Source organism: Schistocerca cancellata, chromosome 10 (genome assembly GCF_023864275.1).
Source record: "Schistocerca cancellata isolate TAMUIC-IGC-003103 chromosome 10, iqSchCanc2.1, whole genome shotgun sequence".
NCBI classification, from domain to species: domain Eukaryota; kingdom Metazoa; phylum Arthropoda; class Insecta; order Orthoptera; family Acrididae; genus Schistocerca; species Schistocerca cancellata.
In genome coordinates, this window is record NC_064635.1 from 90,992,385 (window position 1) to 91,006,578 (window position 14,194).

General features: G+C 43.9%; 1 protein-coding gene across 2 annotated transcripts in view; it reads right to left on the reverse strand.

Moving 5' to 3' along the window:
• Nucleotides 1-7,159: 7,159 nt before the first annotated feature.
• LOC126106377 (cuticle protein 6.4-like) overlaps nt 7,160-14,194 on the reverse strand; it is a 182,107-nt gene continuing 175,072 nt past the window's right edge. The window contains exons 1-2 of one of the 2 annotated variants that reach the window (XM_049912643.1): nt 9,400-9,533; nt 7,160-7,532 (exon numbers count right to left, since the gene is read on the reverse strand). In XM_049912643.1, the coding sequence (XP_049768600.1) occupies nt 7,296-7,532; nt 9,400-9,414 (252 nt within the window). In that variant the 5' untranslated portion in view covers nt 9,415-9,533 and the 3' untranslated portion in view covers nt 7,160-7,295. Of the gene's footprint in view, nt 7,533-9,399; nt 9,534-14,194 lie in introns of those variants that run through there. The other variant, XM_049912644.1, reaches the window with a different exon arrangement.

Below are 14,194 nucleotides of genomic sequence, written 5' to 3' on the forward strand. Positions count from 1 at the left end.
ACCATTGCTACATGAGAGACATTCGCTAACGATATAGTGCACAGGATTGATGACGGCGATATGGATGTGGGCAGCATTTGGTTTACTGACGAAGCTTATTTTTACCTGGACAGCTTCGTCAATAAACAGAACTGGCGCATATGGGGAACCGAAAAGCCCCATGTTGCAGTCCCATCGTCCCTGCATCCTCAAAAAGTACTGGTCTGGGCCGCCATTTCTTCCAAAGGAATCATTGGCCCATTTTTCAGATCCGAAACGATTACTGCATCACGCTATCTGAACATTCTTCGTGAATTTGTGGCGGTACAAACTGCCTTAGACGACACTGCGAACACCTCGTGGTTTATGCAAGATGGCGCCCGGCCACATCGCACGGCCGACGTCTTTAATTTCCTGAATGAATATTTCGATGATCGTGTGATTGCTTTGGGCAATCCGAAACATACAGGAGGCGGCGTGGATTGGCCTCCCTATTCGCCAGACATGAACCCCTGTGACTTCTTTCTGTGGGGACACTTGAAAGACCAGGTGTATCGCCAGAATCCAGAAACAATTGAACAGCTGAAGCAGTACATCTCATCTGCATGTGAAGCCATTCCGCCAGACACGTTGTCAAAGGTTTCGGGTAATTTCATTCAGAGACTACGCCATATTATTGCTACGTATGGTGGATATGTGGAAAATATCGTACTATAGAGTTTCCCAGACCGCAGCGCCATCTGTTGTTGAAAATTGTAACTACTGTAATTTCGAAAGTTTGTCCGCATGAAAATGTACTGTTGTCCCAAGCATATTGCAACAAACGGTGTATTTCTATCGCTGGTCGTTTAGTTTTTATTGCCGTTTCAAATATACCGGTCATTTTTGAAACACCCTGTAGCTTTTTTCACATTCATGAAATGATATTTTGTAGACCCCCGATTTATAGACCCCAGATTTACCATATTTATTGCTTTTGCATGGCAAGTTATGACGCACTAGTCTTTCTAAATTGTCGGAAGTCCTAAATGCAATTATAACCCCGTTTCTTCGGAATATATGTTCGATTTTATCTGATGTTTTGCCTATATATTTCGTAGTGGCGTACTTTTCGGATGTCGGTTTTACCTGCCGTTTATCGTTCCTTTTTATCTTCTTTTTAATTTTGCTATATATGGAGTTAACTATATCTGGGTCAGCCGGCCGCGGTGGTCTAGCGGTTCTAGGCGCGCAGCCCGGAACTGCGCGACTGCTACGGTCGCAGGTTGGAATCCTGCCTCGGGCATGGATGTGTGTGATGTCCTTAGGTTAGTTAGGTTTAAGTAGTTCTAAGTTCTAGGGGACTGATGGCCACAGATGGTAAGTCCCATAGTGCTCAGAGCCATTTGAATCATTGATATCTGGGTCATAATCATTTGCAAGGGCGGCCTGTCTTAATATGTCAAGTTCTTTTATCACTTCCATTTGACATAATGGAAGTTTTACTATTCTGTGCAACATTGAATAAAAATATCCATGTTTCTGATGCAGTGGGTGATTGGAGAGGGCATTAATAATCACGTCCCTACATGTTGGTTTCCTAAATATTTGGAACGTATGTGTACCATTTTTGTTATGAATCGTCAGATCTAGAAAAATTATCTTTTTGTCTACTTCAATTCTGTCTTGAATTTTATCTTGGAATGCATACTCTTTAACTTCTGTGCCACATCTTCTATTTTAGTTTTGCTACCTCTATAAAGAATAATTGAGTCATCGACATATCTTCTGTAATATACTATATTCGTCAGAATCTCTGGGTTCGTCTCGAAGAAAGTCTTTTCTAGCTGGTTAATAAAAATGTCTGCTATTGTTCCTGCTAGGCAGTTTCCCATAGCGAGTCCATCGCCTTATCTGTAACATTTAATGTTAAATAGAAAGTAGTTATACGACAGAACAAACTGCAATATTTCAATCAGTTCTCAGCTTGGCCTAGACGCCCGTTACGTAATAGATTAGCTTTTATTATCTCCAAGGTTTCGTCGATGGAAATATTTGTATATAAGTTCCCGATATCCATTGATGCGAATGTGGCATCCTTATCTTTTACTTTCTGCGCAAAGGCCGCTCTACTTTTAACATTGTATGATTCTTCGTAAACAAAATTAGGTTTCAAAATTTTGTTGAGTTCCCTATTTATCTTATATGTAGGACAATCTATATTATTAATCAGTGGCCTAAAGGGATTTTCTTGTTTATGAAGCTTTATTTGCACTCTTAGGTTTGGTGTACGTGCGTTCATTACCTTTAGGTACCTTTTTTCTTTATCTGAAAACAAGAAATTCAAATTATCCGTCCTTTTGTTTATTTCTTTCTGGATGCTCTTTGTCGGGTCCTTTTCAACTTCTGCAATGTTATTTTCCATAAAGAAATCGTCTGTCTTTTTTATGTAATCAGTGTCATGGATCAAAACGGCTGTGTTGCCTTTATCTGCTCTAGTCACGAGAACGTTTTGAACTTTATTATTGAGTTTTGTAATAAGTTTATCCTCGGTGGTTTCATTTCGTCAAAGATTTTGGGATCTTTTTAAAGAACTTTTCACTTTTGGCTGCAATAATAAAATGTTCACCTCTGCTTAATTTTCCTATCTCACCTGCCATTTTAATCTCAGCTACCGCATTTTTAATTGTAGCTACGTCTTGTTTCTTTCTTGTATTATATTGTAATCCCCTGTTTAAAAGCTGTTCTTCACCATTGTTCAGAATCAGAGTAGACAAATTTTCAACACGGTTTAAAAATTTTTGAACTTGTTGTACTTTAAAAAATGGCTCTGAGCACTATGAGACTCAACTGCTGTGGCCATCAGTCCCCTAGAACTTAGAACTAATTAAACCTAACTAAGGACATCACACACATCCATGCCCGAGGCAGGATTCGAACCTGCGACCGTAGCAGCAGCGCGGCTCCGGACTGGAGCGCCTAGAACCGCACGACCACCGCGGCCGGCTGTTGTACTTTACTTTTTTGCTGTCTCGAACTGCTGGAATATAAATTAATAATTTTCTTCTCGTGTCTCGTCTTACCTAAAATTAGCTCTTTATATACGTGATCTTCAATTATATCCCACACGTCAGAAAACTGTATTGGTAAAAGCATATTACTGAACGATAGGTGCCGTTTCATTATTTTATCATTTGCAACGTACTGAAGACATTTCAAAGCTGCCGCTAGTGGTCAAATACAACAGCGCCACGTGCAGGATAGGCTAGCATCTGCATTTATCTTCAAGTATGTTTCTCAGGATGCTCCCACAGCTTTGTGCAACACGTGTATGTCGAAACTTTTGGAATACTGCTAAGGAAAACTGGAGCTGCAGTTCATTATTGAGTACACTATCTGCACTCGTTTCACAGTTAACGTACAGTTCACACACTTTTCCTGCAATATTTCACTTACTTCATCAAAAGCGGTGCATCCGCAATGCAAAACAATCTTCTATGAACATAAGGTTTTGCATCTTATTTCTAACTAGAGTGTGCCGTATCCTGAGTATCGTTTATTAGGGCTAAAACCAATAACGCAATATCTTACGTCCCATTCCGTCCCCTCCACTGAAAACGTCTATGTAAGAGGCAATCGAATGGTAATTTTCAAAAATGGTTCAAATGGCTCTGAGCACTATGGGACTTAACATCTGAGGTCATCAGTCCCCTAGAACTTAGAACTACTTAAACCTAACTAACCTAAGGACATCACACACATCCATGCCCGAGGCAGGATTCGAACCTGCGACCGTGGTAATTTTAAGGCACCGAGTAATGCGGGTTCCATGTTTTTAACGAAGTTCAGCCACTTTGACGTAAGATAGGCGGGTTACGCCACGATAAGTGGCGGACCAAGAAGTACGGTGATGCAAGACAGATGGACACCACAGTCTGCAAATCTGCAGTAGCTGAGTGAAAGAGAGCACTCATAGCTGGGGAAAACAGAGAAGGACAGCGCTCTTTCGCGCGGCGGGATACCGCAAGAATCAATAGAGACGGCTAGGGAAAACACTCATAGATCTATTTAACTACCTGCTGAGAGAGAAGTAAAGCAAGGGTAGCAGAATAGCGAGGCCACATGCTGTCATCGCCAGTAAACCGCACCTAAACTATGGAGAGCTCTGTAAATGCCGGAGTCTCAGTTCTAAGTCGGAGAGAACGGTTCAGGCCAATGGGAACGATGGAGTCCGTGTCGACGACATTCCGTTCCACGTCAATGTTGTTGTAGTAAGTCTTGTCTCCGTTCAGTCAGCGCATTACCAGCCAGCTGTGGAGTGTTGCAGAACTGAACTCCACTGACGAACTCCCTGCTGTGTCACACCAACCACTACTGATGGGAGAGCTGACGGACTACCAGCAGCAGTGCAGTGCCAGGTGCTGAACTCTCTGAGTGTGGGACGGAAGACGACGACCAGGGTTCCTGGCGGACCACCGTCCGGTACACCTAAGCGCCTCCGTGTGCGGGGCGCACCAGGCCGGCAGTTCTGGGTTCAACGCCTGCCACCTACACCACACCGCGGATGAGGTGGTCCAGCGAAGAAGAGGCACGGAGTGGCGTCGAGTACAGTCCCTCAGCCGGTAGCAGCTATCTATGCTGTACCAGGCTGGACTAAGCATCCGTATCAACGCAAGAAGAACGTCTTCTCGCTGGGACGCAGACGCAAGGACTGGCGCGGAACACCGAGAGTCTGTCCGTGACCAGGGCAGGAGGCAACTACGGCCAACAGTACACCACCCTTTCTAAAGTTGTTCAAATGGCTCTGAGCAGTATGGGATTTAACTTGTGAGGTCGTCAGTCCCATAGAACTTAGAACTACTTAAACCTAACTAACCTAAGGACATCACACACATCCACGCCCGAGGCGGGATTCGAACCTGTAAAATTGCCGCCGGCCGTGGTGGCCGAGCGGTTCTAGGCGCTACAGTCTGGAACCGCGCGACCGCTACGGTCACAGGTTCGAATACTGCCTCGGGCATGGATGTGTGTGATGTCCTTAGGTTAGTTAGGTTTAAGTAGTTCTAAGTTCTAGGGGACTGATGACCTCAGAAGTCAAGTCCCATACAGCTCAGAGCCATTTCAACCATTTTTTGTAAAGTTGTCACAACAAACGACTCACTGAATGATGTTTTCTTAGCGCCACGAGCGCTTCCAGACGATTCCTGACATCGTGCGCCGGCCGGTGTGGCCGAGCGGTTCTAGGCGCTTCAGTCTGGAACCGCGTGACCGCTACGGTCGCAGGTTAGAATCCTGCCTCGGGCATGGATGTGTGTGATGTCCTTAGGTTAGTTAGGTTTAAGTAGTTCTAAGTTCTAGGGGACTGACGACCTCAGATGTTAAGTCCCACGGTGCTCAGAGCCATTTGAACCATTTGACATAGTGCAGAGGCGTCCTCTGTAGTAGTCAACACTGGTGAATTGTCTGTGTATGATCGTTCAGTTTTGTCCGCTTCCGTTCGTTGCAGTGTCAACGTCGACACTAAACTCGCTCTGTTGATGCAAGTTTACTGTTCAACAACGTACCTAGTTCGTGAAGTGGTTCAAAAATGGCTCTGAGCACTATGGGACTTAACTTCTAAGGTCATCAGTCGCCTAGAACTTAGAACTAATTAAAGCTAACTAAACTAAGGACAGCACACACATCCTTGCCCGAGGGAGGATTCGAACCTGCGACCGTAGCGGTCGCTCGGCTCCAGACTGTAGCGCCAAGAACCGCACGGCCACTCGGGCCGGCCTCGTGAAGTCTCGTTTTGTAAACAGGTCAAAATTGTTCTCCAGCCAGCGATGAAAATAGGGGGCGGTTATCATTAAACTTCCGCTACTTGAGCCAGTTTAGACGGAAAAGTATTCATCGTATTGGTACCTAATTCCAAAGGAATAATGTTAAAATCTGCGCTACAGGGTTTGCGTTGTTAGCAGTGCCAGTGTCAATACTTGCCACTAGGCGCCGGCACTGTCACGGCGACGTAGAGTTGAAACACAAACATCAGTGCGCATTGCAGTTTCAGAAAGCGAAAATGGTTCTGGACAAGGCGAGAAGGCTGTTTATTCGAAGCTGTTTATTCGAAACAACAACAACAGCGCTGCTGCTCTTCACCAATATCGACCCATCAAAGGAATACCCAGAGATCCTCTCTCCGCATCGGGGTTGAAGAATACGATTCGGAATTTGGAATTGACTGGCGATTTGGGAGAGGCTGACGGCCAGTTGCCACAGCTGAGAATACTGGACTTAACGTGCGACCTCTGAACATTCCATGGTCCACCGTAGTAAAAGTGCTGCAAGGGATTGTGAAATGGTATTTGTGCAAACTTCAGATGCAGACGATCGCAACGTTTGCAACCTGGAATATAAGCATGGTAACCAAGTAAACAGAAGAATGCTGAAGATTAGATGGATAGATCACATAACCAATGAGGAGGTATTGATAGAATTGGGGAGAAGAGGAGTTTGTGGCACAACTTGACAAGAAGAAAGGACCGGTTGGTAGGACGTGTTCTGAGGCATCAAGGGATCACAAACTTAGCATTGGAGGGCACCGTGGAGGGTAAAAATCGTAGAGGGTGACCAAGAGATGAATACACTAAGCAGATTCAGAAGGATGTAGATTGCAGTAGATACTGGGAGATGAAGAAGCTTGCACAGGATAGAGTAGCATGGAGAGCTGAATCAAACCAGTCTCTGGACTGAAGACCACAATAACACCAAAACAACAACAACAACAACAACAACAACCAAGTAACAAATGTTACCAAATGGCTCTGAGCACTATGGGACTCAACTGCTGTGGTCATAAGTCCCCTAGAACTTAGAACTACTTAAACCTAACTAACCTAAGGACATCACACACATCCATGCCCGAGGCAGGATTCGAACCTGCGACCGTAGCGGTCGTACGGTTCCAGACTATAGCGCCTTTAACAAATGTTACCCTCTCATATGGAATTGAAATGCCTTTCTTTCAATTGTTTATTCGTTGTTTCTCTTCTGTATGCCCTTACGAATATTCCACAAATATTCATTGTCTTACGATCACTTAATTCTCATGGGGGCCCTCTCAAATAGTGAAAGTTTAATTATAACCTCCATACACAATCGATCCTTAATGTACTTCATGCCATATCGTATTTCCAGTTTGCACACAGGGAAAAGCAACCACTTTTTGATTAGTGAATTTATTTAATGACAGTTAATGATTACATAGGCGCTGACAGTAGTTTCAATCACATATTGACGTTTAGTGCGAATCAGGAAACGGACAACTGAGAGATGATGAGATGTCTCGAATTCGTGACTCAGTAGTATCCATGGTATCCGTAGCCGAGAGGAGCAGCAGCATATCCCAGGCCGCCATAGCCGTAGTAGCCGGCAGCATATCCGGGGTATCCGTATCCGTATCCACCGTAGAGTCCAGAAGAGTAGGCCAGGGGGGCGGAGTAGCCGAGGCCGGTGGCGTAGGCCAGGCCGCGCTTCTCCTTGGGGGCGGACTCCTCAGCGGCGAAGACGGCAGCGAACAGGCACAGGGCCAGGACCTGAAAAGTAGAGCGTGGTGTCACACAAGGGAGTGCCAACTCAAGCAACACTGCACACTGCAGTTGCCTATGACGACAAAACCTATCACTTTGAGCACATACATGTGGAGTGAGGCCAACTGTATATATATATATATATATATATATATATATATATATATATATATATATATAATCCCACAGGATTCTGTCTTGGGCCTGTCGTTAAGTCTGATATACCAGGAGGCGTATTTGGAAATAAGGTCCGATTAGGTGCGGAATGGAAACCACAGTGAAAATTCGACGGAGCTTTGCACAGATGTGTTGGGCAGTGTGTTTAGTGGCCTATCCATCGCTTCACGCCGCTCTTTTCAGTTTGGAGGGCAAAGTGGTCACATAGAAATGCCTAAAACAACAGCCTATCCTGCCAAGTACGTGGATCTTTAGAGAGATTTCGCCTGAAGTTATCCTGCCCACATAACATCAATGTCATGCGTTTCTTTCTTCAACACACTTTTTAGCCGCACTCTGCAGGAGCAATGAAGAGGCCCCTGCAGCTTTTTCGATGAGAAGCGTTCGATAACCCACAATACAGCCCTTCATTGGCTCCCATCGTTGTTCATCTCTTCTCACATGAACTGTTGGCTACGTGGACTGGAAAATTTGTACAACGCCAGGCAAATGTCTAAGTCGGAGCGGCGACTATTTAGAGAGGTAGCTGGAAGTTGTGGCTAACTGTTTCGAATAATTTTTTTTTGATTTTCACTGTGGTTTTCATTTCGCAACCCATCGCACCTTACTTTCCGAACAGCCCTCGCAGGATGAAAGCCTGCTGGTGCCTTAGAAACTGAACCTGACTGCTCATATACAGTTATGAAGCTATAAGGCTTCAGGACCCACATTTATTACACTATCAAGGAACCAAATGGCTCTGAGCACTATGGGACTCAACTGCTGTGGTCATCAGTCCCCTAGAACTTAGAACTACTTAAACCTAACTAACCTAAGGACATCACACACACCCATGCCCGAGGCAGGATTCGAACCTGCGACCGTAGCAGCAGCGCGGCTCCGGACTGGAGCGCCTAGACCGCACGGCCACCGCGGCCGGCTATCAAGGAACCATATGACATAAATTTCAAATTGATAGATAAACCCGTTCCTGAGAAAAACAGGTCTAAACAGGCGGAGGAACAGGCGACAGTCGCATAACAAATGACAGATTGCTTTTTCGTATGACATAATAACAAATTAACAATTTTCGGATTCTTTCCTTTACTTTCAGTGTGAAAAGCTGCTCCTAGCTACATTTCATGATTCTAGGTCAACGCAAAGCAGTGGGAGAGACATCACGTACATTATGCACGCAACCAAAAATCATGATTCGTTCCGAAATCAGCATAGAATGTGTTAAAAATTTCAAAAACAGCTGGGATGAGTTTCAAAATCATGTGAATAATCGATATATCAACGTGCGCTTGATACTGGGGGCCTTGTGAAACAAGGTTTCTTTGTTCAAAAGTATGAATCTGGCACCCCCTCAAATTGCTGCCCGAGGCAGATACCCCCTTTCCCTGCCCCCTTCCAGCCCCCTTTCCTGGGTTCTGGCCTATGTAATGGAGACGCAAGGCATGGCAGCTAAGGTCCTTACCGAATGTAAAGTAAGGTAAGCAAGAGACGTGAAAAGACAAATGCACCATCTAATGGGAGTTGCGTAGATGGTGTTATAAAACCTGCAGGAGGAGCATGGACAAATGTTGCTGGAGATTGTAATAAAGGTGTGGTGGAGGCCGCTATCCAGCAGAGGATATCGAATGACTGATGATGATGGTGGTGATGATGGTGTTGTTGTCTGCACTAGCTGACTATGTACAGGTGAGGAGCTTACCACGATCTTCATCATGTTTCTTGGTTGCTTCAGACGACAGCTGCTATCTGATACTGGCCAACCTGCAGTTGGCTGCGTTTATATACTGCTCGGTTTCAGTAAACCGTGTTGCAACGGCTCAGCTGCTGGACGACTTGAAGTGGGTGGGGTTTGCAGGGTGCAGGTTTGACGCGTGTTAGCAGCTGACGTCGCGACCGGACGTTGCCCATATGTCGCGCTGCCACGCCATATGCGACGCGCCGGCGCGGAAGGCCTATCAGAAATCAGATCGCCAACCCACCGGCCTTCCGTTCGCTGCCAACAGGTGGTCTCTGCAGCAATCAAGGTGACGGAGTGGCCAGCATCGAGCGGTCGTAATTCAGCAAGCGATACAGCTAGTGTGAATACAGCTGCCAAATAGCAACAACTCCTGTGATATAATTTTATTCGTTAAGGGGCCCTCATACTCTCTACATTTAATGCGCGATACTGACAAGGGAAGCTCCCCATTGCACCCCCTCGGATTTAGTGGCCAGAGGGCACAGTGACTAGCCCGTCAAAAACTAAACACAGATCGAGCATGAAAACAGGAAGGTCTACTGAACTGTCAAAAGAGAAACAGCAAATGGTGCAAGAACAAAAAGCAACGGCAAGTGGACGAACCGTGTTCAAAACTCCCTCATGCAATTTTTTTTAACACGTCCGGTCATTGAAATGTTTGTTGTTTTTCTGTTCAAAAAATGGTTCATATGGCTCTAGAACATAGAACTACTTAAACCTAACTAACCTAAGGACATCACACAATACCCAGTCATCACGAGGCAGAGAAAATCCCTGACCCCGCCGGGAATCGAACCCGGGAACCCGAGCGTGGGAAGCGAGAACGCTGCCGCACGACCTCGAGCTGCGGACTGTTTTTCTGTGGTCGTAGCAGTTGTCATACTAGACAATGATTGCAGAATATGAGTCACGTGGTAAGAACGCGTTACCGTCGCAAGTAAATGTGATGAATAGTGAGAGCAGGCGAGATGCTACACAAACGTCTCACAGAAATGAGAACAACAAACAAACGGGTGTGAACCATGTTACAACAAAGTTATTCAAGAGTTAACACTTCCAAAACAAAACGCAACTTCAAAAACGTTATTTACATACGTTTTGACAGAGCACAGAGGAACTGGGTGATTGTGAAACTGTTGCTTTCATTTGTTGCAGCTTACGTGACAAGTTGTTATGTTTTCATCGTTTCTTTGGAAGTGATCGCATTCACATTTATACGAACACCTATATCGAGCACTCACTTACTAGTCGTACAAATTAGGTGCGTCAATAAGGGATTGCTGTCACATGGCACACGCACTGTTACTAATACCGTGTATGACACACCAGACGTATTTTCTGGTGGAGGAATCGATTCATTTGTCGCCTTGTCATCAAAGGTTTGCGGTTCCCATTTGAAAGTCTCTTCCTTTCGCCTGCTAACAGAGCAGTTGTGCAGAATCAACTGTCAATATAGGCCCCGACCTTACACCTCGCCGTTGGAAACGGACGTTGCACAACGAAACAGACACAAATTTAAAGCGAGAAACAAAATTGGCCGTAGGGAGGTTTCAATACGGCTCACCCGTTGGGTAGTCCCGCACCCAACCACTTAACTCCTCTATATTGCACTTCCTGTTCTTCGACCGTTCACTGTTTGCGTTTTACTTTTTTTTCACAGTTCCTGTTATCATGCTTGATCTGTATTCAGTTTTTGGGCCCTATTACCACTAAATCCGAGGGGGTTTGATGGGGAGTTTCTCTTCTGAATAATGATTGTCGAAAAGACTGTCTCAGCATGTATGAAACTCAAAACAGTCTTACGTGAAATTAAAACCAAGGGCGTAACGTTAAGAGTTCAATGGGAATTCCGGTGTTTTAATGCAGAGGAGAGAGTAGATAGGTGGAAAGAGTGCATTGAAGCACTATATGAGGGAAGAATATAATAATTCCAATTCCAAAGAAAGCAGGTGTTGATAGATGTGAAAATTACCGAACTATCAGTTTAATAAGTCACGGCTGCGAAGTACTAACACGAATTCTTTACAGACGAATGGAAAAACTGGTAGAAGCCGACCTTGGGGAAGATAAGTTTGGATTCTGTAGAAATGCTGGAACACTTGAGGCAATACTGACCCTATGACTTATCTTAGAAAATAGATTAAGGAAAGGCAAACCTACGTTTCTAGCATTTGTAGGCTTAGAGACAACTTTTGACAATGTCGACTGGAATACTCTCTTTCAAATTCTGAAGGTGGCAGGGGTAAAATACAGGGAACGAAAGGCTATTTACAATTTGTACAGAAACCAGATTGCAGTTATAAGAGTCGAGGGGCATGAAAGGAAAGCAGTGGTTGGGAAGGGAGTGAGACAGGGTTGTAGCCTATCCCCGATGTTATTCAGTCTGTATATTGAGCAAGCAGTAACGGAAACAAAAGAAAAATTCGGAGTAGGAATTAAAATCCATGGAGACGAAATAAAAACTTTGAGGTTTGCCAATCACATTGTATTTCTGTCAGAGACAGCAAAGGACCTGGAAGAGCAGTTGAACGGAATGGACAGTGTCTTGAAAGGAGGATATAAGATGAACATCAACAAAAGTAAAACGAGGATAATAGAATGTAGAATTAAATCTGGCTATGCTGAGAGAATTAGATTGGGAAATGAGACAATTAAAGTCGTAAATGAGTTTTGGTATTTGGGGAGCAAAATAACTGATGATGGTCGAAGTACAGAGGATATAAAATGTAGACTGGCAATGGCAAGGAAAGCGTTACTGGAGAAGAGAAATTTGTTAACATCGAATATAGATTTAAGTGTCAGGAAGTCGTTTCTGAAAGTATTTGTATGGAGTGTAACCATGTATGGAAGTGAAACGTGGACGATAAATAGTTTAGACACGAAGAGAATAGAAGCTTTGGAAGTTTGGTGCTACAGACGAGTGCTGAAGATTAGATGGGTATATCACATAACTAATGAGGAGACATTGAATAGAACTGGGGAGAAGAGAAATTTGTGGGACAACTTGACCAGAAAAAGGGATCGGTTGATAGGACATGTTCTGAGGCATCGAGGGATCACCAATTTACCATTGGGGGGCAGCTTGAAGGTTAAGAATCGTAAAGGGAGACCAAGAGATCAATACACTAAGCAGATTAAGAAGGATGTAGGTTGCAGTAGGTACTGAGAGTTGAAGAAGCTTGCACAGGATAGAGTAGCACGGAGAGCTGCATCAAACCAGTCTCTGGACTGAAGACCACAACAACAACAACATGAGGGAAGGATCTGTCTGATGACGTGATAGAAGAAGAAACTGGAGTCCGTAGGGAAAGGATAGGGAATACAGTATTAGAGGCAGAATTTGAAAGAGCTTGGAAGACAGGAAGGACAAACAAAATTCCATCGGAACTTCTAAAGTCATTGAAGGAAGCGTCAACTGAACGCATATTCACATTGGCGTATAGAATGTATGAGACTGGCGACGTACCATCAAACTTTCGAAAAAATATCATCCACACAATTCTGAAGATTGCAAGAGCTGACAAGTGCGAGAATTATTACACAATCAGTTTAATAGGTCATGTATGCAAGTTGCTGAGAAGAATAATTTAGAGGAGAATGGAAAAGAAAGTTCAGTCAGATGACGACTATTTTGGCTTTAGGAAAGGTAAAGGTACCAGGGAGGCAGTTCTGAAGCTGCGGTCGGTAATGAAAGCAAGACTGAAGGACAGTCAAGACACGTTCATAGGATGTGTTGACACGGAAAAGCATGTAGTATGGTGGAAGATGTTCGAAATTCTGAGAAAAATAGTGGTAAGCTACAGGGACTGACAAGTAATAAACAATATGTACAAGAGCCAAGAGGGAACAATAAGAATGGAAGACCAAGAACGAAATATATTATTTATTTTATTTTGCGTTTGGCAATACAGCGAAAATATTTTATATATGTACAACAATATGTAAACGAAATGTATAAAACAAAACAATGTGTAAATAGTACATGTGTAAAAGACAAGTCAATAGCACTAAAGATTAAAGTACAAACTCTCAAGACAAAATAACTACACGTTAAAAGCTTGGCAATCCTGACTAGAAGCTCATTCATATATTTAAAGCTCAATATCTAGATTGCACAGACAATCCAAAGTAGAGGGTTTCACATATATAACCTCAGAGACAGGTCCGGCGTATCTTCTTAAGGGGCATTCCAAGAACGAAATGCTCGGATTAAAAAGGGTGTAAGACAGGTATGTAGTCTATATCCCTGCTGGTCAATATACACACCGAGAAAGCAATGATGAAAATAAAAGCGAGGTTCAAGAGTGGGATTAAAATTCAGGGTGAAACGATATCAGTGATAAGAATCGCTGAGGGGATTGCTATCCTCAGTGAAAGTGAAGTAGAATTACAAGATCCGTTGAATGGAATGGACAACCTAATGAATGCAGAGCATGGATTGAAAGTAAATCGAAGAACGACGAAAGTAACGAGAAGTAGCAGAATCCAGACGAGCAAGAAAACATAAGAATAGGTGGTCATGAAGTAGATGTAGATGAAGTTAAGGAAGTTTTCTACTTAGGCAGCAAAAAACCCGTGATGGACTGAGCAAGGAGGATATAAAAAACAGACTAGCACTGGCAAAAAGGCCATTCCATCCCAAGAGAACTCTACTAGTATCAGACATAAATCATAATTTGAGGAAGAAATTTCTGAGACTGTACCTTTGGAGCACAGCAGTATGTGGAACGGAACAGAATTTAAGCATTTGAGTTGC